This window comes from Megalobrama amblycephala, linkage group LG21, assembly GCF_018812025.1.
Source record: "Megalobrama amblycephala isolate DHTTF-2021 linkage group LG21, ASM1881202v1, whole genome shotgun sequence".
Classification (NCBI taxonomy): domain Eukaryota; kingdom Metazoa; phylum Chordata; class Actinopteri; order Cypriniformes; family Xenocyprididae; genus Megalobrama; species Megalobrama amblycephala.
The window spans coordinates 787,945-813,978 of NC_063064.1; the positions used below are offsets into that span (position 1 = coordinate 787,945).

Here is a 26,034-nt window from a genome sequence, read left to right on the forward strand (position 1 = left end):
TCAGCATGAAAAAAGTTAATTTGCTTTTTTTTTTTTAACAGTAGCTCAATTCAAAAAAACATTTTAAAACACCTGAATATACATTTATGGTTACATAAGGATCATTATACAGCCAGTGTCTAGTAAATGCCTTTGTCTAAAGCAGCAAATGGCATTCAGCCAAGTAGTACTGATGACAGTGCACAAAGGTTAAAGTCTATGATGAGTAAAAGTCTTTTTAGTCACATTGCCATTGGCCCCCCACTGGCTGACTCACTGCCATCCCTGCATTTACTGATGGTCGGATGACTGATCTCTGTGGAACTCCATTGTGAGAATTTACTCTTGGGCCAAGGCTTAATGCTTATTCAGACATGGTGAGTCACTCTCGAGAAAAACGTGTGTGTCCCACTTCGTGCTTTCTCCAGGTGCCTTTACAAAGTAAAAGCTGAAACTCCTAGGGCTGTGAAATGCAGTGTGAATCACAGCACAGCAGTGTTTACATAAAATGCACCTGGATGCACATGTGGGCACGAACAAAGTAATGAAGATTGCCTGTGTGTGTTTGAGAAAAGGTTTTGCTATCTTTGTTAGGACAAAATGTCCACCCAAAACCTACGTTGTGTGGTCCCTATGATGAAAACTGCTTCATACACTTTAAAAAGTGTATTTCTTGGTCTGTCTACTTTTTTATTTTTGTTTGTGTGTCCCAAAACTCAGGTCAATTAATTAATATAAAATCATATTTTGACATAGATAAACCAGTTAAATTACGTGTTACAGGACAATTTTATATATAATGATGTTTTATTAACAAAATTCGGGAGGAGCAGATGCAGATAATTAGACTAATTATCACAAGTGGAAAGCATTCAGCTAATCAAGCAACAGAGATATATATACTGCAGACTTTGACAGTTTATCAGCATCCCTCCACCACCCCATCTCTCATAACCACATCCGGGGGGAGTACTCTGGGTTCGGGCCAAAATTTCGAGCTCGGAGCCCTCCCCCTGGACAGCACGCCAAATACGCATTACTTTCTCTATCTAATTATATGTATATGTGAACTCGTGAATTGGCAGATTTAGTGAAGTTTGGCCAAGTATGGTGTCTCATACTCAGAATTTGTGCTTTGCATTTCATCCATTTTAGTGAGTATTGAACACATGCACACTGTGAACGCCCACCCGGAGCAGTGGGCAGACGTTTTTTTGCTGCGGTGCACATGAAGTGATTGGGGGTTAGGAGCCTTGCTCCTTCACATTACAAATCTGACTCTCTAACCATTAGGCCACAACTGCCTAGAATTGCTAATTGAGAACATGCTAATTTAGAAGTTAGTATGGTCTGAACATGTTCCTGTGAGGACACTTTCGAGGTCCTTCTGCCGCTATAGTGACAGACCACTTGTTCTGTGCCCTAGTGGTCGGAATGTGCTCTATGCGTTAGGGAACCAGGGGGCATTAGTAGTTATCTGGTGCCATATGCAAGGGGATCAATGGTTCTAGTGTTCAGCACACACTATGCACGAGGGGCCTGCGATTCCCAGTTATCTGCTGGCACTCTATGCACTAAAGGCCCACCTTCCATACTAACTCATCTGACCTGTTCCATAATATAGACCTTGAATTACAGACAAAATGTAGTAATTACACAATTTGTTTCATCAATAATTCAATAATCCTAACATGATGTAAAAACAACATATTTTTGTTGTTTTTATTTTCCATCCCATTCTCACTCCCAAGGCATCCAATACCACAGCTTGTCCAAGAGCTCTGTGCTTGATACAGGTGCCAAAAGCATGTTTACTGCTGCAATGAGACATCTTTCAATGTACTTCCACAGTGGTGAAAAGGAATTATTTTTTAACGACCACAAAGCTAGTTTCTCAAAATAACCTTATAATTGTTCTTGCTAAAATGTGTGTTCTTTATTTCTACAGAAAGATGTATTACATTCTGATTATGCATTTAATTCTACACATTTAGTCAGCTGTTCCTGTATCTAGAAAAGTATTTATATTATATACATTTTGAACATCTAACCACACATCTACCATAAACCTAACCAGTTTTCCACAATATAAAACATAAAAAAAGATGTATGCATTTGGCTTTTATCCAAAGTGATTTACACTGCATTCAATGTATGCATTTGATCAGTTCTCACTTTCCTTGGGAATCAAGCCCATGACCTACAGTTTGGACTACAGGAAGACAAAATAAATGCATAAGAATATTTGCCATTTTCTGAATAAATTATTGTGACTGAATTTTTATCTGACATATGTTGTGATGACAAAATTATAGTTTCATGACAAAATTACCATGCCTTACATGTCAGCCTATTGGTATCAAAGGTTTCTCACTGCAAGCCGCTAAAGGATTCTTTTGCCATCTGTATAGTTATGCATGGAGTTCTTGGACAAGTGGCAGTAATGGACACCTTGGAAGTGAGAATGGGTTGATTTGCCTTGTTTGTGTGTACTTACACCTTACTCAAGTTCAATGACTAGTTTTTGCTCATCATCACTGCTGCTGTTACTGTCCTCATGTTCCGTGTAACTATTATTGCCTAAATAGAACAGTTTAGGCTCTGTTGAGTTGCTCTGTATGGCTGGGGGACATATTTGCAGTTCTTGACTAGATATTTGATTTGAGGCATTGCAAGAACTGGGCCCAGCACTGGATGATGAAGTAATACTCGTGATGGCGGTCTCAATCTTTGAAGCACCACAGTTACTTTGCGAAATGCTGGCTAATACAGTTGTGCCACTTGTTTTGTGTTGTGATGAGTGCATCTGAACTTGGGTGCCTTTTGAGTAAATCCAATAGCTCATTGAACCCCTTGTCTGCATCTCCTTTTGGAATTCATTTTGCATGGTATTCACTGAGAGTGGCTGTACCAAAAGATGTTCTGATGTTTGACTGGAATTTTTTGCCACAGTCAGCAAGCATGTCTCCTGTTGGATTGTCTCTAGAGAAGAGCTGTTCCACAAGTATTCACCCATGCTGCCTTTTCTGGTGCTGGTGTTACATTCCCCTTGACCTTCATGTTGACATGATTGTGAAAGGATGTTTGTGCAAACAGATGCATCTGGGTTGTTTGAATCTCTGAATTGTTCATTCTGAAGTGGTTCTGAAATATTGAGGGACACCTCCTGGTGAGCTTGAGCAGATGTCGGATGTTCTTCATGAGACATTACCTCTTCCTGTTATCAAAAGAAACATACAATTACTACATATTACTTTGGCAAGCCCACAGTATACTTCAGTTTTTAGAGTGTCACCAGAATGGTATTCATGTACTGTACACACGCCTTCTGAGGCTGCGTTTAAGTCGAAAGTTTTATGCCCTTCTCTCGCTAAATTCCCTCCATCTCATTCACTCAGATATAAGTCATTGCTTACATTGTGTGAGCACCCACTACTGCCGGAACAAGTTGTACTTTAACTCCTCATTTAAAATACAACTTGTTTAACACGAAATAGTCCTACATCTCTTTTCTCCCATCTCTCTCAATTGTCCTGGCTCCAGGACTGGCACAGACCACAACAAGGGGACACCAACAACTGACGAACCTGGCTGTGACCGCTAATTGTTCAATGTTTACTCTTGTTCAATGTGGTGTGCACCTGGAAGGTGAGTTTTTTGTTTATTTTAACATCCTGATCCTATGTGAATTTGTGAGCAGGCCTATTTGCAGCGCATTTTTGTATTTGGTTGTGTTGTGAACTTTTTCAGCACATGTGCTGTCAAACTCATGTGGATGTTTTCTTCAGTGGCAGCGCGTTGAGCTCTCCCGGCCACCGTATGTTTGTATGCTTAGACTTAAAAAATTAAATATAAACAAATATTAATTATTAATATAGTTATATTAAATAAAAAATATTAAAAAATACCCTAACAAAAATTATAACAATGCAAAAAACTATAACTGTGTAAAAAAACAGCTTAAGGTTAATGTGACACATAAATAATCCAGTGCCAACACGTGGTTGACATCCCAGAGTACAATAGGTGGCAGTATTGCTCCTTAACGCCAAATATCTGTCATAAAGCAGAAAACGCAGTGTGTGCAGCTACTACTGCTGTGCAAAACCATGTCGTCCAATAAGACAGAGGAGAGTCGCTACCCACACTCCAAAAAAGCTCGCCGGTATGGGAGCTTTTTCGATTTGGATACCAACAACCTGTTCACCCACCTCTGCATCCATCATAATGCGGATTGCGCCACTGTAAGTTGCTTTGCCAGTCCTGAACCTGTTAACTGCTGATGCCTTTCTGTGTTTTGTTATATTTACATCCCTTGAGGCTTTAGTTCAACAGTGTGCTCATTAGGATTAAAAAAAAAAAAAAACTATGTTTACTTCAAATTTTTTTAAAGAGGGATATTTTTGTTGTATTTTTACAATGTGTGGAATGCTAAATTCTGACATGTAATTTGTTTCATTTATACTTGACACCGGAGGGCGCCCTCGCACAGAAAGTCCACAATTGAGACCCATTGAAATATTACTGCATTCATGGCATGTCATAATTACCATAGTCTTAAGATGACAACACATGGCGTTTTATTTGGAGCTGTCCACGTCCCTGGACTGGGAATTATGCATTTCTATGGCACCACTATCAACACTTAAATGAATCTGCAGCAGTCAGGTGGTACAGTGGTCGGTCACTTGGTACAAGTAGGGGTCCAGGTATCATTCGTTCATTTATTTTTGCTTTCACATAGGAAAATGAAAAAACGAGAAAACAACTCCTTTTTTTTTTTTTTTTAGAAAAACGAAAAAACGAAATTAATACTTGATTTTTGGTTTTCCCGTTCTTGCGCGGAAATCAGAAAAAACACTTGATATTCCGATTGGGTCCTGTGGGTGGTGCTAAATCTGATTGGTCATTGTTTTTCAAAATAAGAGTTTTCCCAACACTATTTTTTAGCCTGTAAAATTAATAGTCTATATATGCATGCTATTTGTCACCCAAATATTTGGCTTCACTGACTGAAAAAATCTATTGAAATAGCCTAAATGTAAACATGTTCAAGCATTGACAGTTGTCATCATACAAATTTAAATAATACATTTATTCTTTGTTTTAGATGTTTTTATTAACTTAAATTCTTATGAATAATATTAGGCTACATTGTTTTTGCTCCATCCAAGAAAACAGAACAAACAGCAGAACCGCTGCGTCTCCGAGCAACACACGTTTTGATCCTCAAAATATCTGCATTTTTGACAGAATCAGACGAGTAAATGATTCAAGTAGGCTACCCAGAGTCGTTTGCTAGGTTAAACGAATTTTTGAATGACTCGTTTGAATAAAGGATTCAACTCTCTCATTAAGTTAGAGGCTTGCCGCCACCTACTGGCGGTGTTAGTTTCATAGTTAAAAAGTAGACGTTTCATTTTTTTCAATCATTTCATATTTCTACGTTAAATTTTCAACCTTAAAAACATTAATCTCTTAACATCATTTATGCTATTTTAATTTGCTGTGTAAATCCACATGTCATGTCTAAACAGCCTGTGTCAATCCAAAAATTGATTTTATTGATAGGCTACCGACTTCCTTTTATTTGGTCATAATAGCCATACACCGTGTCTTTGCATTCTGATTGAATTTGTTGACTAAATTTAAGAATCTGACATAAGAGGACAGATAGCTATAACAATTAATTTAAAAATACAGTTTTCTATTTCTCTTGGTTTTGATCTTCTCTCGACCAAGTGAGCACATCCTGCATTATATTGTATTATAATGACGATGTAATATTAGCCTACCGCTGTACTTTGACTAAAGGCATGTTGCATATTACTTGTTCTAGGAACCTCAAAGCATATTTAAATTTGTGTAATTTGTGCTACTCCATACATCATACATCTATGATGTTTGTAGCGTAAGTAGGGCCCAAACATAAACTCAAGCCCCCAGCCCCCTAAATCATGTATGTGCATACAGGCCTTAAATAACAAATAGACATTATAAAAAAATATATTATTCATAAGAATTTAAGTTAATAAAAACATCTAAAACAAAGAATCAATGTATTATTTAATTTTGTATGATGACAACTGTCAATGCGTGAACATGTTTACATTTAGGCTATTTCAATAGATTTTTTCAGTCAGTGAAGCCAAATAATTGGGTGACAAATAGCATGCATATACAGACTATTAATTTTACAGGCTAAAAAATAGTGTTGGGAAAACTCTTATTTTGAAAAACAATGACCAATCAGATTTAGCACCACTCACAGGACCCAATCTGAATATCAAGTGTTTTTTTCTGATTTCGGTGCAAGAATGGGAAAACCAAAAATCAAGTCATAATTTCATTTTTTCGTTTTTCTAAAAAAACGAAAAAAGGAGTTGTTTTCTCGTTTATTCGTTTTTCTAAAAAAAAAAACGAAAAAATGAAAAAAGGAGTTGTTTTCTCGTTTATTCGTTTTTCTAAAAAAAAAAAAAAACGAAAAAATGAAAAAAGGAGTTGTTTTCTCGTTTATTCGTTTTTCTAAAAAAAAAAAACGAAAAAATGAAAAAAAGGAGTTGTTTTCTCGTTTTTTCTTTTTCCTATGTGAAAGCAAAATCAAATGAACGAATGATACCTGAATCTGGGTCCGTGTACGTTTTGATAGTTTGTTTTCCAATTTGAAATGAAATACGCAGAAACGAGAAAACGGTCGTTTCCCGTTTTTTCGTTTGTTTAAAAAAACGGGAAAACGAGATTTTGACTCGATTTTCGTTTTTTCGGGTCACGGATAGAAAACGGAAACACGACTTCAAAACTCGTTTTCCACATGTGGGCGGTCATTACACGCCCCTTTCAGCCGATTGGTCTATCAAATCTGAACCAGTGACGTCATCTTCAGTTCGTTCAACAAAATAATAGTCCTCTGCCGCTATATCAGTAGATGTCATAAATCGGCTTTCTTCTGTGCAACCTATAACGCGTATTTCACAGAAATATGTTTGCACAGATAAAAAAAAAAAAAAAAAAAGCTTTAAAAAACTACATAATTAAGTCTGTTTTTAAGCTGTCATTGTGTTTTTAAAATGTAAAATGTAAATGCCTCAACATCTGTTACCAAGCACATGACATCCTTTGGGCTAATACCACCGATCAATAGGCTATAGCTACATAGACTATTCTCTATAGATCAGTGGCTGCACTCATTTTTTTTTTTTCTTATTTTAATGTTTTGTTTACATTTTATACATTTAAGTTCAATCATTTAGCAGACGCATTAGACTATGCAGTCATATTAGAAAATAGGCTATCCACTAGGTGGCAACACCTAATAACGGTATCACCATCGGGGGGCTTTTTAGTTTTCCTTAGCTTATAAATGGTCATACAGATTTTATCTCTTAAATTAAACACTTTTATGAACACAGTGAACATTATTATATGTCACAGTTTACTTGCTATCCTCACTTTTTCTGTCTTTCCTTCGCTTTTGAACGAATTAGCTATAAATGGCCCTGAACATTTTACTTTCAATTTCGATTTAACGGCTATTGGCGATTCTGCGTCAATTGCTTTAGTGGACAACAGCAAAACAAAAACTCTCGTATATTAAACATAGAACTTTTATTATCTTTGTAATTATTTTATTATCTTTTATCATTTTTGTAATTATTTTATTTTGTAAATATTCGTGGCTTAAACAGCGGGAAAATTTACTGTATGCAGTTCTGTGGATGTTTTGAAAAACTTAAACTAAACGAAAATTATTGTTGCCTTGTCAATATAATTTCTGTTTTTTCCCCCTGACTTTCAACTGATGCGATCATCATCATTTCATTAACCGACAAGATTATAGTAAATTAGAATTAAACGAAATTTGATAAATGTCTGTGAATCATTAAAAAAATCCCAGGGATTTAGTTTTAGCCTACATGAACAAATAGCAGAATAAACAACAGAACATGAGGATTCATCATCATCACGCACCTGCCGCGCTTCTGTGAACAACAAATGATTCAATTATATAAAAGGAATAAATAGCCTATGTCTATGCGCGAAATTTATTTCACTTAATTAACATATTACCAAAATGAAAGGTTTCCTTTCTGTGAACTTCTCAAAAATGAACCGACACTCATATTGTCGCATTTTTTCCCTGAGACGGCAGAAAATTTCTTTATTTTACGAACAATGTTTTGTTTTTATTGTGAGTGTACAAAAATAATAGGCCTATTTAACCCTTCACAGATTCGAATGGTGTTACATATATTTGACCATAAATGTCTGAGTATTTTAAGTTGTTTCCGCTTTTATAAGAAAATTCAAGTGAACGCGTCGGCGCCTCACGCACACACAACATCAGTTTTAGTAACTTGACATCACAGCCTGTTAACTGTCAAAATAACATACATTCAACCAAATCTAAAAAGTTATACTGCTCATTTTAAGTAGTCTGTGTAGGCTACAATAAAAGCGTTTAAATAATAAATATAGTTTAGCCTCCAAATCGTGAATACTGAAACATTTGGATTTGTGTCAAATTAGAGAGGTAGTTATAACGCCGGTTTCTGTTTTTAGTTCAGCTTTAAATTAATTTGTTTTGGCTTAACATTTATATATTATTTTTGTCATAACTAAAATAGCTATGTAGCTGTAATTTTGATCTTTAATGTTTGATCTTTACATATTCCCTCAATCTTTTAACCAGGCTATTAACATTAGCCTATAATTCAGCAGGCAATGTTAGGCTATATAAAATAAATAAATAAAGAGAGATGAGCAATTGTTCGTTTTTCCAAATTGCTTACACTACTTATTTATTGTGATTTATTCTATTTATTCAAAATAGAATAAAATAAAAACTGTAGTTTTTTTTTAATCTGTGCTTTTCATCCGCTCCTCTGTGTGTGGGTAGTGCAGTTTCAGAATCAGAATCAGAAAGAGCTTTATTGCCAGGTATGTTGTTTACACATACTAGGAATTTGTTTTAGTGACAGAAGCTCCACAGTGCAACAGAGTAACAGCGACAAGACAAGACACATAATAAAAAGAATAAAATAATAATATACAAATTTACAAGATAGACAAAGTGCAAAAAAAGCAAAAGACAATATATATTATAGACAATTGTATGTACAATTATGTGTGCAAATTGAGATATAAATAAGTGTTTTAAGTAAATAATATGTTGTGTGTTCCGTGTTTGTCAAGTGTTCATGAGATGGATTGCTTGAGGGAAGAAACTGTTCCTGTGTCTGGTCGTTCTGGTGCTCAGGGCTCTGTAGCGTCGACCGGATGGCAACAGTTCAAAGAGGGAGTGTGCTGGATGTGAGGGGTCCAGAGTGATCTTCTTTGCCCTTTTTCTCACTCTGGATAAGTACAGTTCTTGGAGAGTGGGGAGGGTTGTGCCAATGATTCGCTCAGCAGACCGGACTACCCTCTGTAGTCTTCTGAGGTCAGATTTGGTAGCTGAGCTGAACCAGACGGTAATTGAAGTGCAGAGGATGGATTCAATGATGGCAGAGTAGAACTGTTTCAGCAGCTCCTGTGGCAGGTTGAACTTCCTCAGCTGGCGAAGGAAGTACAACCTCTGCTGGGCCTTTTTCACAATGGACTCGATGTGGTTGTCCCACTTCAGGTCCTGGGAGATGGTGGTGCCCAGGAACCTAAATGACTCCACTGCAGTCACAGTGCTGTTCATGATGGTGAGTGGGGGGAGAGCAGGTGGGTTTTTCCTGAAGTCCACGATCATCTCCACTGTCTTGAGCATGTTGAGCTCCAGGTTGTTAAGACTGCACCAGACAGCCAGCTGTTCAACCTCCAGTCTGTAAGCAGACTCGTCACCGTCCTGGATGAGGCCGATCAGTGTGGTGTCATCCGCAAACTTCAGGAGCTTGACAGAGGGGTCTTTAGAGGTGCAGTCGTTGGTGTAAAGGGAGAAGAGCAGTGGGGAGAGGACACAGCCCTGAGGGGCGCCGGTGCTGATGGTGAGGGTGCTGGATGAGAATTTCCCCAGCCTCACTAGCTGCTGCCTGTCTGTCAGGAAGCTGGTGATCCACTGACAGACAGAGGTGGGCACGGAGAGCTGAGTTAGTTTAGGCTGGAGGAGTGATGGGACAATGGTGTTAAAAGCAGAGCTGAAGTCCACAAACAGGATCCTCACATAAGACCCTGGTCTGTCCAGATGCTGGAGAACATAATGCAGTCCCATATTGACTGCATCATCCACAGACCTGTTTGCTCGGTAAGCAAACTGCAGGGGGTCCAGTAAGGGTCCAGTGATGTCCTTCAGAAAAACCAGAACCAGTCTTTCAAATGACTTCATGGCCACAGACGTTAGAGCCACAGGTCTGTAGTCATTTAGTCCAGTAATTTTGGGTTTCTTTGGGACAGGGATGATGGTGGAGCGTTTGAAGCATGAGGGGACTTCGCACAGCTCCAGTGATCTGTTGAAGATCTGTGTGAAGATGGGGGCCAGCTGGTCAGCGCAGGTTTTCAGACAGGCTGGTGAAACGCTGTCTGGGCCTGGTGCCTTTCTTCTCTTGTTCTTTCTGAAGACCTGGCGCACGTCATCTTCACTGAACTGAATTGCAGGTGTGGGGGAGAGGGGGGTTGATGGAGGTGTGAATGGTGATTTTTCAAACCTGCAATAAAACCCATTCAGATCGTCTGCCAGTCGTTGATTCTCCACAGAGCTGGGGGATGGTGTCTTGTAGTTGGTAATGTCTTTCAGACCTTTCCACACTGAAGCTGTGTCATTAGAAGAGAACTGATTCCGAAGTTTATCAGAATAATTCCTCTTTGCCACTCTGATCTCCTTTTCCAGTGTGTATTTGGCCTGTTTGTACAAGACTCTGTCCCCTTTTCTGCGAGCATCTTCTTTGGCCTGACGGAGCTGGCTGAGTTTTGCAGTGAACCAGGGTTTGTCATTGTTGTAAGTTAAATGAGTCTTTGTAGGAATGCACAGATCCTCACAGAAACTGATATATGATGTAACAGTCTCTGTGAGCTCGTCCAGATCGGTGGCAGCAACTTCAAAAACACTCCAATCAGTCCATTCGAAACAGGCTTGTAAAGCCCGCTCTGTTTCGGTGGTCCATCTCTTTACAGTCTTTGCTACAGGTTTAGCTGATTTCAGTTTCTGCCTGTAGGTTGGTATGAGATGAACTAAACAGTGATCAGAGAGCCCCAAAGCTGCCCGTGGGACAGAGTGATATGCATCCTTTATTGCTGTGTAACAATGGTCGAGTATATTACTGTCTCTGGTGGGACAAGTAACATGCTGTCTGTATTTGGGCAGTTCACGTGAGAGAATCGCTTTATTAAAGTCCCCGAGAATGATAAGAACAGAGTCCGGGTGTTGTTGCTCGCTCTCTGTGATCATATCAGCGAGTAACTGTAAAGCCGAGCTCACGTGCGCTTGCGGAGGAATGTAGACGCTCACCAGAATGAACGAGCAAAACTCCCGCGGCGAATAGAACGGTTTGCAGTTAATGAAGAGTGTTTCAAGATCTGGACAGCACATCTTCTTTAACACCGTTACATCTGAACACCACCTTTCGTTGATGTAAAAGCACGTCCCGCCGCCGCGCGATTTCCCCGTTGATTCAGCGTCGCGATCTGATCTAAACAGCTGAAAGCCCGGCAGACATAACACGCTGTCCGGAATGGCGTCGTTCAGCCAGGTTTCCGTGAAGCACAGAGCAGCCGAGTTCGAGAAATCCTTATTTGTCCGGGAGAGCAGAAGGAGTTCGTCCGTTTTGTTGGGCAGAGAGCGGAGATTCGCCAGATGGATGCTAGGCAGCGGCGTTCTTAATCCGCGCTGTCTGAGCTTCACGAGGGCGCCGGCGCGCTTTCCCCGTCTGCGCGTCCTGAAGCGTCTAAACAGCGCTGCCGCTCCGCCGACTACAACATTCAACAAAACGTCTGAATAATCGAAATCCGGTAAAAGATTTTGTGGTGTGAACTGCCGAATGTTCAGCAGTTCATCCCTGGTAAAACTGATGGTGTTTGAAAAACAGAAAACAGGAAAAACTAACAAAAACAGAACAAACACTGAAGAGCTAAGCACTGTGGCTGCCATGCGCGGCGCCATCTTGATCTTGATCTCACTATGCATATTAAACTACAAACAGCATTACAACAGTCTGTGTTGCTGATTAACATTTCTGAAATAAATATTTCTGTGAAATACGCGTTAGGTTGCACAGAAGGAAGCCGATTTATGACATCTACTGAGATAGCGGCAGAGGACTATTATTTTGTTGAACGAACTGAAGATGACGTCACTGGTTCAGATTTGATTGACCAATCGGCTGAAAGGGGCGTGTAATGACCGCCCACATGTGGAAAACGAGTTTTGAAGTCGTGTTTCCATTTTCTATCCGTGACCCGAAAAAACGAAAATCGAGTCAAAATCTCTTTTTCCCGTTTTTTTTAACAAACGAAAAAACGGGAAACGACCGTTTTCTCGTTTCTGCGTATTTCATTTCAAATTGGAAAACAAACTATCAAAACGTACACGGACCAATCTGAATCAGGTAGGAGATCTCAAACAATTCCAGTCTTACAAGCTGTAATTACAAGCTCTACAGGGACGTGAATGCTTTTTACAAGTTGAAATGAAGAGTTTGGTTCCAAAATGCAATAACTTCATTTTGATTAATTTGAATAAAAAGGTGTTTTCTTTACCAAAAAAAGTGCCCTGATTAGATGAGAACCACTATTTTCTGTTTCAAACTTTCACATAGCATCTTTTGGTTATAAAAACATAAAAAAATTCAAATCTACATTTTGATTTTAAAAAGTTTATTATAAAAACGTATTATTTTTTTCCCCAAAATGCAATAAATCCATGACTTTTTTTTTCAAAATGCAATTAATCCATCAATATAATTCATATTGAAAATACGTAAGTAAGTAAATAAGTAAGTTGATTCACATATATGACAGAGTCTAAACTTTGCCAGTATTTATCTTATATACAGGCATTTTACTAAAAATACATTCAGTCGTCGCTCCCAAAATGAATTCAACGAGTCATCTTGTTAATGTTATAAATTATTTGTCATTACCGATTAAAGAGTATCTGGCGCCACCGCACGGTTAAATAAACACATTTGCCGAGTACATTGGTATTAAAACGGCTTTTTAAAAAAGCCTTCAATGTTCACAGTGGGAAGAATGGTGCGCTGTGATTGGTTGAGCGGATATATCGCGTTCTGCAGAAAAAGGAGACTGGCGTTTGTCGCGTTTTGGAAAGAAAGGGAGAAAACATGACAGAATAACACGACGGATATCGCATTTTGTGCAAAATTAATAAATTACTTTTCAATACCGACCAGATACAATACTGATTTTGCCGGAAACTCAATTTTTTTGGAAAATGGCGTTTATCATGTTTTGGAACCTAACTCTTCATATGCACCTTATTAAATGTTTGACATTCCAGAAAATCCCTAAAGACATCCAGCTATCGCTTTAGCTGAATACAATGCAGATAGAGATGTTTTGACTAATTAAACATGAAGTAAATTAACACACCATTGTGACAGTATATGGTTTTTCTGTGTTCTTCAAGCCCTATTGGTTATTTTCATAAGGATAATGTATATTTATAATACAATGCTAATCGACATAGCCTTTATCACTGTATAGAATACTATAAAATAATATGATTTCTGCCTCATTTTTGTGATAAGAAGCCACTTCAGTTCACAGAAGGAAGTTATTTTAATCACTCGACTGATGCTGTAACGTGATTTTGGAGTAAAATATTCTGTTATTCTCATAAATTGTATTTTGACGCTCTGCTAAGCTCAAACAGTTAACATTTTAGTCTCCTCTAAATGAAATCACATAGCATGGGCTTAAAAATATTCCATAAATCTCAGAATTGTATCATTGATTTAATTAATTCTGAAGATATGACAACAAGCTGCCAAATGTTTTCTTTTCTTTTAAATGAGTTTACAATGTTTGAAGTCCAAAGGCTTCATGAACTATGTATTTTATAATTAGGATATGCCATTTCTTGGAGCAGTGCTTTATGACTTATTAGTAATTCATCAAAATAAAACACTAGAATATATGTTATATGGATTAGTAAAATGTCAGCTTAAGAAAAGACATACAGCCATTATCCACAGAGGTTTACCACAATCCAACTACAGGGACTTATTTGCTATCCACAGTGTGAAATTTGTTTTTAGTCACACCATTGCCCTCAGTGTCATTCTAGACACATTCCACATCTTTCCTGGGCTTTGAATGGTTTTTGCAGGACTTTACCTATAGGCCGGGACACGCCAAACCGACGGTCGGCCATCAGCCATAATCGAGTCATCAGTGAGTGTCAGTCAGCTCATTTTCTTGTGGTGTATTCTGCACCCTCTGCACAAGTCAAACCCTGTCAGTGGCTTTTAGGCCAGTTGAGGATGTTGAACCGCCATTGTGCAGTGGGTGAGACAGATCACTCTGATTGGCTGTTCAGCTTAGCGAACCAGTGTACAAGAAGAATAGCGAAAGTAATGAAAGTGAGCAAATGATGGATTCCAGTGGACACACACACAGAAGGCTGTTCTAATTTTACATCTTCTTATGCATTTCAGTATACAAATATTTTCCTAATGACATGATGTCGGAAATGAAGAAAGTTAAGACCAACTAATCAACATGATTCATATTTAAAATGGTAAGCAAGTGCTGCTTTGTTTACGGGTTGTCCACAGTCCACAGTCCTAGTTTTGATTGCCCTTTTTGAATGATGAATATAGATAATTATTTCCTCTCAAGCAGGCACAGAACATATACGCTAGTTGACCCAGACCTTTTGGGCTAGACGTCGGCGAAGCAAGGCGACAACGCAGTCGGCATTTGTAGCCACTAGTTCTTTGATGTCAGTTTATATCACGACTCTCATTCTCTATGAGTCCTTCCTTTCTTTACTCTCACCTTTCTTTTGTCTTGTTTTCCATTGTCTTCACAGCCTTGGCATGTGAGGTTGTCTGTGTTGTTCATGCCAGCCACCTCTGTGCTCGGTCTCACCCCTTCTCCAACTCCACTCTCAGGTTCTTTGGGGATTGATTCCTTGCTCTTTGTCCCAGGCTCCCTGTGAAACCTCAAGCTTTTGAGGGCACCATCCTCCCCAGGCCCTGCGGGAAGAACAATAGCTGAATTAATAAATGCAGCATATATTAGAGTCTCTCCATGAAGCTGGGTCTCTGCTTCTTCTTTTGGTTCTTCAGAATTTGATTGTATTTAAATTCATATGAGCGCAGTTTGAAGTATTGACAAATTCACTTGACTAGAGTATGGGAGGGTACATTTAATATGTTATTCATGACATGAACATTCATTGGTGCACACATGCCCGGCTGTTTTTGCAAACTGTTTATAGGCTTAAGGTTTTATGGCAACTAAAAACTTTTTGTCCAAAACTACTAAACTGTTTACAGAAATCTCTTTTAAACTGAACATACAGCTTTTCTGGATACAAATGTTATTGCCAGAATATGTATGTAATTGATGTGCAGATTCTTGCTGTTCAGAATCCTGGAACATATGCCTCATCGCAACCCGAATGTCAGCCAAATGAAGAAAAAACAACATGACAGGTTCACATTGTATATCAAGGCACACCGACCAACATATGCTACTATATATTATGGTAGAAAACGATTGTCCTGATGAATAACAATCGGTCAGATTCTCTGGGGTGGAACTGGTTTGGCTGAACTCTTGCGCACGCCTCTGCGCAGCATTGCTCAGAAAAGGAGGCTACATTTGGCTTTTAGGTTGCTTGTCAGCTGTCTGGAATAGAGACATGCATAACCTCTGGGTCTTTGCTCTGGTGGGTCCCTGTGGGGACCATCTTCCAGACCTCTAGTGAGCACCCTGTCTGTTCCCTGAACACATCTGATCAATCAAATCCATTCCAGTCAAGACTAGTTGGGATTAGTTAAGATTGCTGTTGATCGTCTATTTTATCTCAAACAGACAATTCACTTAAATAGTTAAAGCACCCATACTTTTTACAAGCTTTTTCATCAGCATTTCCTTTAGCTTTGTGAAAAGAATGTTTTTACAAAAAAGCTTATTAGAAAGGGATGTATGTTTTGTTTATTCTAAGCCACTGATTGACCCTTGACCTTCTTCATATTTGTTACTATGTCTAATTGTTGGTAACCTGTGAACTAATGAAAGGGAATCTCTTAAGAGTGCTAGATACACCATAAAGACTGCAAGGATCGGTAACACTTTACAATAATGTTCATTAGTTAAACGTTAATGTATTAACTCACATGAACTAAACAATGAGCAATACATTTGTTACTGTATATACTAATCTTCGTTAACGTTAGTTAATGAAAGTACAGTTGTTCATTGTTTGTTCATGTTAATTCACAGTGCATTAACTAATGTTTACAAGATTTTAATAATGTATTAGTAAATGTTGAAATTAACATTAACAAAGATTAATAAATGCTGTATAAGTGCAGTTCATTATTAGATCATGTTAACTAATGTTAACTAATTAAGCTTATTGTAAAGTATTACTCAAGGATCAAATGTTTCCCTCTAACAAGTGACTCTAATAAGAGAAACATCAGGTCAGTGAAGGAATACAGTGGAATTACAAAGGTTAGGACAGGAAAAAGCTGCGTAGAATGTGATGACAACTTAATGATGTTCACCTTAGATTCACCCTCTCACACTAAAATCTTGGTGATCCTACTGAATTCAAAACAGATTCTGCTTGTGAACTGTTATCACTGTACAACTTGAGCATGCAAGCCCTTTTTTCACATAATTATAATCATATGTAGTGTTGCATCCCAATCTGAGATGTCTTTGGCATGCCTCTATCAACACGGGAAACAACACTTTTAACGCAACAGTAATTGGTGGAGTTTATGGGATTTCTATGGCCAGTACTAAATGTGTGACCTAAGGCCTAGTCCACACATACACAGGTATTTTTATAAAGAGTTTCCTCCTTTTTTTAAAATAAAAAATCACCTCCACACCTTTAAAAAAATAAAAAAATAAAAAAATCCATCCACATGAAAACGCAAAAACATGCTACAAAGCGCTGTCAAAAGCCATGTTGGCCAATCAGAAGCCTGGAAAAAAGGTTATTACAAGTTACGGTAGGCTAACAACATAGTCATTTATATTATTAAGTATTAAGTATTTTATTAAGTATTTTATTACTATTATTATTATTATTATTATTATTAATTCCATAAACCAGAACATTACAATGAAACAGAACAATTAAAAAAAAAAAATTGTCATAAGCAGTGACCTGTGTAGTATTACATTCTGATGCCTCTGTTCCGCAATATAATGGGAGAACTGTGCATGTATCTGTATACATGTTAGAAGCCCTGTTAGCACAGATATTAGCAGCAATATTTTAGCTACATCCTTCATTGCACAGACTTGCCGGTAACACTTTACAATAAGCTTCATTAGTTAACATTAGTTAACTACATTAGTTAACATGATCTAATAATGAACTGCACGTATACAGCATTTATTAATCTTTGTTAATGTTAATTCCAACATTTACTAATACATTATTAAAATCTTGTAAACATTAGTTAATGCACTGTGAACTAACATGAACAAACAATGAACAACTGTACTTTCATTAACTACCGTTAACGAAGATTAGTAAATACAGTAACAAATGTATTGCTCATTGTTAGTTCATGTTAGATAAAGCTGCTGTCCGTAACTTTTTTGTGTTCAAAATGTACAAAAATTATATAATGAGAATGTACAGCATGAATCCATTTTCCAAACCGTGTTTATGTCTTACCCTGAATCATTATGGTACACTTACAATAAGTGTTTATATTCGGATCGGACTGGTAGGACCCGCCGCAGAGTATCACAGTAACTGCGTGACTCGCCATAGACATACACGAAGAAAAGTAGCCGCATGTAGTTCTGTTTATTAACCGCTAGAGTGCCAAAAATCACGTACTGCAGCTTTAATACATTAACTAATGTTTAACTAATGAACTTATTGTAAAGTGTTACCGACTTGCCTCACGTAAACAAAGGAGATAGCGGCGCAAAATCTGACGTCAAACAAAGGAGATAACAGCGCGCACTCCGATATCACTGGTCAAAATCTCCAGTTTCACCATTTACACGATAACGCTGTAACCGGAGTTTCTAAAAATCTTCAGTTTTCAAAAAAGTTGGCTTTGCGTTTGCGTGTGGCCGAATGGCCAAACCTCATAGAAAAACTGTAGTTTTTAAAATACTTGTGTTCGTGTGGACAGGGCCTAAGGGTGCTTTCACACCTAAGTGTTTGTTTAGGAACCTGGTGCGTTTTCTCCCTTGGTTCAGTTTGTTTAGGTGGCAATCACGCTTGGACCTGTACCAAAACAGTCACCTGAATGAGGTGGTCTCGGCCCGACTGCAAACCTGATTGCAATCCGACCCAGTGGACCAACGAACTAAACAATATCATAATCCATAATGGGAAATGTATTATATAAAATGCAGCAGTGTTTGATTCTGGAAGTGAGCACATTAGTTACTGCAGTCAAAAACCAATGAGCGCCTCTTCATCTTAAAATGTTGTGTAATTGCACTTCTCCTTGCAAGAATGCTGTCCTGATGAAGCCTTGATTCCTGCTCCAGCTGCATTATAACATTCGTATAGTGTGTGTATGTAAGCCTAGACAGTGCTGTGAGGTCCAAAAAGAGCCTGTTTGAATTTACAGCAGCATTAATACTATAATTTAACAGCTGGAACGATGGCTACATTTGTATTGTGTTTGCGTGTCTCAACAGTCACAAATAAAGTTACAATAAGCTCGTGGAGCAAACTTGTCAGTCATCTTGATGGATGACGCAGAGGAAAGTCTGACCAATAAGAGGACAGTTTTACTTGCATGTGATTTGCATAAACACATTTTGGTACACTTTGAAATGCCGCCATGTGAAAGCAATCCGAACCAAGACGAAAAGTCCCTGTTTCAGAACAAAACAAACGATCTATAGATTGATGCAATCAGTTTTCTATCATGCCAGCATCCTTTTCTGAAGTTTTCTTCATTCTGTAAATAGTATTTTTCTGACTATTTATGACTGAATACTTTAATAGCAAGGTTTTTCTGTACTTATCTTGAACGTTTCTCAAAGGATTGGACGATTTTGGTAATTTTCTTATGTTACAACAGTAACATAAGAATATTACAATTAACTGTTGTGCTGCTGTAATCTGCAATGGCACACATTTGCTCACAGAGGCCAAGAGCAACACTGGACAATGTTCTTTCATGTTAGAGAGAAATCCACAAGTTATTTTCACTGAGGTAATTCATAGAGCCCACTTGCATGGAGTGCATGAGATCATTAGAAAAATAAAAGGAAGTCTGCATTGCCATAAAGCATTGTCATAGAGAGATGGGAAGTTATGATATCTTGTCGCCACCTTGGGGAGAGAAAATGTTATGACACCCATTGAAATCAGTGTTTATGATGTATAATGTCCCAGCTAACAAGAATTTGTTCCAAAAATGTTTTGCTAACAGTCCCATTAAGTTATGAAAATGTTATTTCTGAATGTTCTTGTTAAATGCTTAAAAAAATCTTAGTTATGTGAACGTTAAGGGAACCTTCTGTTTTGCAAACATTACTGGAACATTTGTTTTATATATATATATATTTAAAAAAAAAAAAAGATGAACATCTAATTAAAACTTTTCAGAGAAACATTCCATGAACAATGTATAGATAATGTTATTGTGCTAACGTATTTAGAACATTATTAAAGACCATATAACTTTGAACAAACATTCTATTAATGTTACCTGAAGAACATTTGTTCATAATTTTTAGAGAACATTTCCAGAACGTTATCCAAACATTCCCTGTTAGCTGGGGTCTAGCTATGGTTGCTTTATCACATGCACTGTAAATGACATGACAATATTGCTTTGCAGAGTTATATAATTCTTATTTGGTCCCACCTGTAAATATTTCCAGATTGGCATGGCGTGTATGCACATCTCCACATTTGGTGCTGTCTTCAAGAATGTCACATGTCCTGTTCACCATTGGGCATGATGTTTTTTTTTTATTATAAGTGTCACTCCCAAAGTCGCCTGGACCAAGAGCAAAGGCCTGATGGGATTCATCCTGTGTAGGTGTATGTCCTGGACCACACATTTCAGTTGCCAGGGTCCCATGCTTGCAGCTCAGTTTACCTGTGTCACATGCTCTAATTTCTCTTGTATTTAAATTTGAGCTTCCACATACGGCCCTGTATGGCTTGTTCTGACTGGGCTGTTTTGTGGAGTTTATCAGTTTTTGCATCTGCTGTGATTCTGCGTTAGAGGTCTTTTTCTTACAAATACAAGTTCCGAGCTGTGTAGTTGTCATTGTTTCAACCCTCTCACCATTTTCTGATAATGTGACTGACATGAGGTCTGTTTCATCTGGCTCCACTGGCATAGTTTGAATGTGATTTGGCTCCGTTAGACTGGTTATCTCTGTGAATTTTTGTTCCTCAGGGGAGCTGACCAAATCTGGGTTATGGACAGAACAGTTTTTGGGCTCTTTGTCATTTTCCTGTTTAGAATAGCTCTTGTCCACTAAATGAGGTTCGACTCCAGCCACTGGTTTGTGGTGTGACCCAGCGGTAACCTCAAACTCAGCAGATTTTCTCTCCTGGGAATTCTCAGGTATCTTCTGTGGTTCATACAATTCTCCAGTTGAATTTTTATTGTAATCCACTGAAGCTGTAATATGAAACTTTGTCTGTGGATGTGACAAAGGTGAAACACACTGAGGGCTGCCATTTGCAGAATTTTTAGCATTTTGAGAGTTTAAAGTTTCTGCTTTATTTACTGAACTGGCAGATTCACAACGATTGGAAGTGTTCTTTTTTCTCATCTCACCATTATTTACCATTTCCTGTGCCACACACACATTAGTCACATCATTGCTATATACCTCCTGTGAAAGTGATGTATGGTTTGTTAAAGTGATTGAAGTTGTTGTTTCAATATGAGGCTCTATCAGTGCTAACTGTTCATCAGAAATGAGCTGCATGACGATCTGGAGGTCACCTGTTCGTACATAAAACGTATTCTGAGATTGTGCTGAGCCATTTAGCACTATCACTTTTCCTTCTGACTGGGACCCTTGAAAGTCACCTGTGGTAATTTTAGAGGCAGAGCTGTTTAGAGTATTCTCATACACTGTGGATTTGGTGTCCGCTGTAAGACAAAGAGCTTTTCCTGGTCCACTTACAGGGGAAGCCGGCTGCTTTTGAACTGTAGGTGTCGTAGTTACTGGAGGATAGATCTGTAGACCAGATTCAGAACAGTAATTCACTGTTGACATTGTGTTCGTTGATGTGACAGGCTGAGTGTTCTCTGAGTTTGTTAAAACTTTAAGAGGTTGATGCAGTACAGATGATATGGGAACAAGTGACTGGCTTTCCACCACACCTGTTGCACCGTTGCTCTGCAACAAAGACATTTGATGCTGCACTGGTGGAAGCAGCATAGGAGAAATGAGTGAAATTGATGTAGGAGTGGTAGACTGAAGTTGTGTCAGGGCTTTGGATAAACTGTTTGTTTGATTCAGCCCTGAACAGGAAACCGATGACATAGGCATTGAAGTTGACGCACACAACACATCTTGCTTACACTGGTCAAAGGTTGCGACTATTGAAGCACCCTGACTCTGGTTTGAGGATAATACACTGTTCTCAAGATGGCACTGCACTGTAGTTTGGCAGCTTTCCCTAAGAGCTGGAATGGTTGAACAAGTGCTATGTGCTAAAGTGGAACCAGAACAAGAAGCTGACACTCCATCTGTGGAACACGGAATCTTCAGCTGGTACTTGGGAGGAAAGCTGGTCTTGGCTTCAGGGACAGTAGCGCTGCTGATAGAACCAGACGGGGTGCCAGATGTCCCACTCACACTGATCAAACAAAAAGCAGGACTAAGTGTATTACCAAGGAACTGACTTGGATTTGAGAACTGATGTACGAAGCTACCGTGCGGGTGGAGATTTTGCATGCTGACCTTTTGTGCTGGAACTGTGATGGAGCTCTGTGTTGCACAAGTTGACAGAAGTGATTGACTCATTAAATCACACAGATTTCCATTTGCCTGTCCAGTTCTAGAATCTGAAATACTGAGCATTTGCACATCATTCCCAGTGCGCTGTTTCTTCCTCTCTGATGGGATATGGCAGTCAGTGTGTTGTGTTGCTGATTTATCTCTTTCCATGTCTGCCCCTATCACGTTATTATTTTCAAAGCTGGTATATGACACATTAAGGTCATTTTGTAAGGTCACAGCAGAACAGGAAGTAAAGCTCAGAGACAAAGATCCATTGTCTCTCTGTTGGCTAATTTGAGTTTCCAGGCTCTCTGCTTGTTCGGAGCTTGATGCAGTCTTGTTCATCTTCAGTAGACAGTCTTTCTCAGTGTCGTATAGTTTCCTAAATGTCCCACCTTTGTAAGTGTGCCATTTTGTGTAGTCAAATTTCCGGGCTTTCCTCCTGTAGTTTCCTTTTATACATGGCTCTGTAACAAAATCGGTGCTGTCTCCATCGGAGCTAAGGCTGCTCATACTACCTCTTTCAACTGGAGATCCCTCTGCAGTAGGCAAACAATCTACCGCTACCTGCCTAACTAGTGAGCGATGAATTTGTGCTTGTTGGTCTGATGATCTTAATGGGTAAACATGCCCTGCACTACACCTTCTGCTAAGATTTAAATTCATTGCTCCATCAGTGGGTTTGCCACCCACAGTGAAGGGTAAAGAACTGCTTCGCGTTAATGGTGCATGCTCTATGCTAGTGGAGTGTTGTGTAGGCACAGAGATGTGAATTACCCCACCTCGTCTGTCTTGATTTTGAGAGCTTGAAACGTGCTTGCTGCTCCTTATCTCAAAATGGAAAGAGTCTTTATAAGTGTACGGCACAGGAAGATCAATGCTTCCTTGTTTTGACAGTACTGTCTTTCTTGGACGCACATTTTCCAGTTGTTTATTGTCCACTAACACACTATTCTCATATATAAGCTTTGAAATATGTTCTTCCAGCTTCTGCTTCTCCTGAATGGACACCTTGCTTTTGGTGTCCTCAGGGGTCATCTCTGAGGGTGTCTGGGAGGAACCTGGTTCTTGCCGTTCCATAGGGGTCTCTTTAAATGATTCCATACTGGGATCATGCAAACTTGCTCCAGGACTGCTGGATGAGTGCTGCTCACTGCTGTCACTGAAGCCTGAGTCTGTACTGTCATGGCTTTGAGACTTTGCCCGGGACATGGGGGAATCCCATGGTTTGGAAAATAAAGCTTCCTGCCTCTGAAGCGGTGTACGATTTGGAATCGACGATGTACATCCAGCCTCACTCAGTGCACCTGTCTGTTGGATAGCAGGATTATTTTTCATGCCAACTGATAACTCCACAGATTTTCTCAAAGAATTTACCTTGTCTTGAAGTGCTGGAGTTGTGCTAAATCCAACCATGGCAGCATTGTGTAATGCCCATTGTATGCCAGACACTCTCTTAGCCTCTGTGGTGTCTTCCTGACTTGGTATCGTCACTGACACTACAGGAAGAACCTCTTTGCTTCTCTTTATATCAACTGAATCTCCGTCATTCATCTCAGAGGCTAGACTGGTACAGTTGTCCTTTGAACTCTCCATGCTCTCCTGGCTGCTGAAGGTGCCTTTGTCAGATTCGCTGGAAAGGCGGGCATGAGCCTGTGTGCGCTTGTGTTTATAAAGGTTACTCTGCGTCTTGAAGGAAATGCCACAGGTGGTGCAGGGATACGGTCGCTCTCCTGTGTGGCAACGGAGATGTTTCTCAAGCACGCTGGGCTTCAGACAGTCCTTGCCGCAGTGTGGGCAAATATGCTTCCCAATAGGCTTAGGTCTGGCCGAGGTTGCTGGAGCCATTAGCCTTTGTTGTTGCAAAGCAGCCCTGCTGGCAATATGCAGTGTCAGAGAGGGCAGAGTCGAGTTGCTACACATCCTTGGCAAGAACAGTGGTAGAACCGTTGCATCCTGCAAGGTTCCAGGTTGGGCCTGAGGATATGGCTGCAGGCCAGGGGCAGGAACGTTGTGGACATACATAGTCGTGAGAGGGGCCTTAACACGCGTCTCCTCCTCTCTCTGTGCAGACACTGAACGCTGGGGCTCGGTAGCTCTCACAAAGCTCTGCTTACTAGTTGCCATGGTAACACAACCCTTGTGATGCTGGGAGATGGAGCTCACTAATTACCTAAAAAAAGAAACAGTGTTGTTATTATTATTTTTTTCATTAGGATTGGACTTCTCTGGATCAAAGGATTCCTCCCCCTATTCAAATTAGAATTCAGGTGATAGGAAGCTAAAGAAACTAAGATTTCAGACCTTATTGCAAATCACCATCATTTAAGGCGACTGAGTGGGTAGAAGCTACAAAATGTGTATCAGAGCAGGCTGGCTATTCTGGGTTTCAAAAGAAAATGGCATGCCAGCAGAAACAAGTTGTTGAATTTGCTCAATTCAATAGAATGTTAACATTTGACAGCTATTGCCTTTTTCTCTGATCAGTTAATCATGTAAATGTAAAAATGTGAAGATAATTCAAGATGGCTATGATTTTAAGTCTAGTAAGAATGGTCTATATTTGCATATTGCAGAAGCACCAGAGGAGTATGAGAAAAAAACGGTGGTGGTAAAGTTATGACTCATTTCTAGAAAAACGATAGCATCAAGGACCTCCTACCTAGACTAGATTTTCACATTTATGAAAATGTGAAGACATTTTTTAAACAAACTCCACTTTGTTAATCTTTTTGTCTATTTTTTAACACATGAATGCAGATTTATGATGATACTTGGCTTGTGAAGTATTCCAGCTATTAGAGTTGAGAAAGACAGTTCTATTAAAAAAACTAGGGGGTTTGCAGAAAGTTTGTATGAGTTATACACAGTATGCATTTGTTAATCTCTCCTCATTCTAAATAATTTGTCTGTATCTCAAAAAAATAAAATAAAAATAAGAATGATTTTAAAATCTAGTTCTATAATTACATATTCATTAAATTTGAAATTATACTTGCTAGTTTGTTCACAGAATAGATTTAAGACAACTGTAAATTTACAAATCACATTACTACGAAAATATATTTAAAATGATTTTGGAACAGGCTGAAAGCCAAAGCTTCAAATGATATAAACTAAAATAATACACCTTAACGTTACTTTCCATCTCTAGTTACTTGCCGAAATACAGAGGTTAAATTGAAATACACAGTTCTTTGTATTGTTTACATCCCTTTATCTGTGCCCGATCTTCTGTGCATTACATCACTACAGTAAAGGAAGATATTCCTATCAAGCTTATCAAAGAGATGAAAAAGGATCTGCATGCTCGAGGATAGTGCAATCATGGGTCACTCACCAGAACCTGGAACTTAAAGGTGACACTGCAGCGGCTAAAGGTTGTCCAATTAAATCCAAAACGTGGAAACAAAAATCCACCTTTGGAACACTGAGAGGTGACAAGAACAAGAGAGTGACAGATAGCATGTGACTGTGGCACCTTCTCTCACCACAAAGGCCCTTGGTTCCTCTTCCCTCTTTAGTTTTCTTACAGCCGTTTCTACTGCTGATGGAGGAAATACAAACGTCATTCATGCAAATGTGACTGGATGACGGCGGCAACACAATGTAAAAAGTACATGAGAGAGAGTGAAAGAGGAAGAGAGAAGTCACTGCGAATACCATTAAAAACAAAGTTCACGGTGCCAGCATTTTGAAATAAAAAAACCCAAACCAAAGTGAAGACATGTCACAAAATGGAGATCCAGAAAGAAAGACTAAATGAGATGGACACAGATAGGGAAGAGAGCAGATGGAGGGAGGGAGAGAGAAAGTGAGAGTGAGATAGAAAGACTAGAGACAGAGTGCAGCACATAAAATAACACAACTGAATTAAACTGAAAAACAAAATCCCTGTTCAAAAGAGGAAGTGCTATGAACATGCAGACCCACCTTAAACAGATCATTTCACCCACAAACACACACACA

The 26,034-nt window shown here is 38.9% G+C and overlaps 1 protein-coding gene across 1 annotated transcript; it reads right to left on the reverse strand.

Annotated features, from left to right (window-relative positions):
- Positions 1 to 26,034, reverse strand: znf831 (zinc finger protein 831). The gene is made up of 4 exons (XM_048172733.1): positions 25,406 to 26,034; positions 19,959 to 24,238; positions 14,914 to 15,113; positions 1 to 3,196 (listed from the first exon to the last, which is right to left on the reverse strand). The coding sequence occupies exons 2-4, from the start codon at positions 24,190 to 24,192 to the stop codon at positions 2,480 to 2,482; spliced, it is 5,151 nt and encodes a 1,716-aa protein (XP_048028690.1). The 5' UTR covers positions 24,193 to 24,238; positions 25,406 to 26,034; the 3' UTR covers positions 1 to 2,479.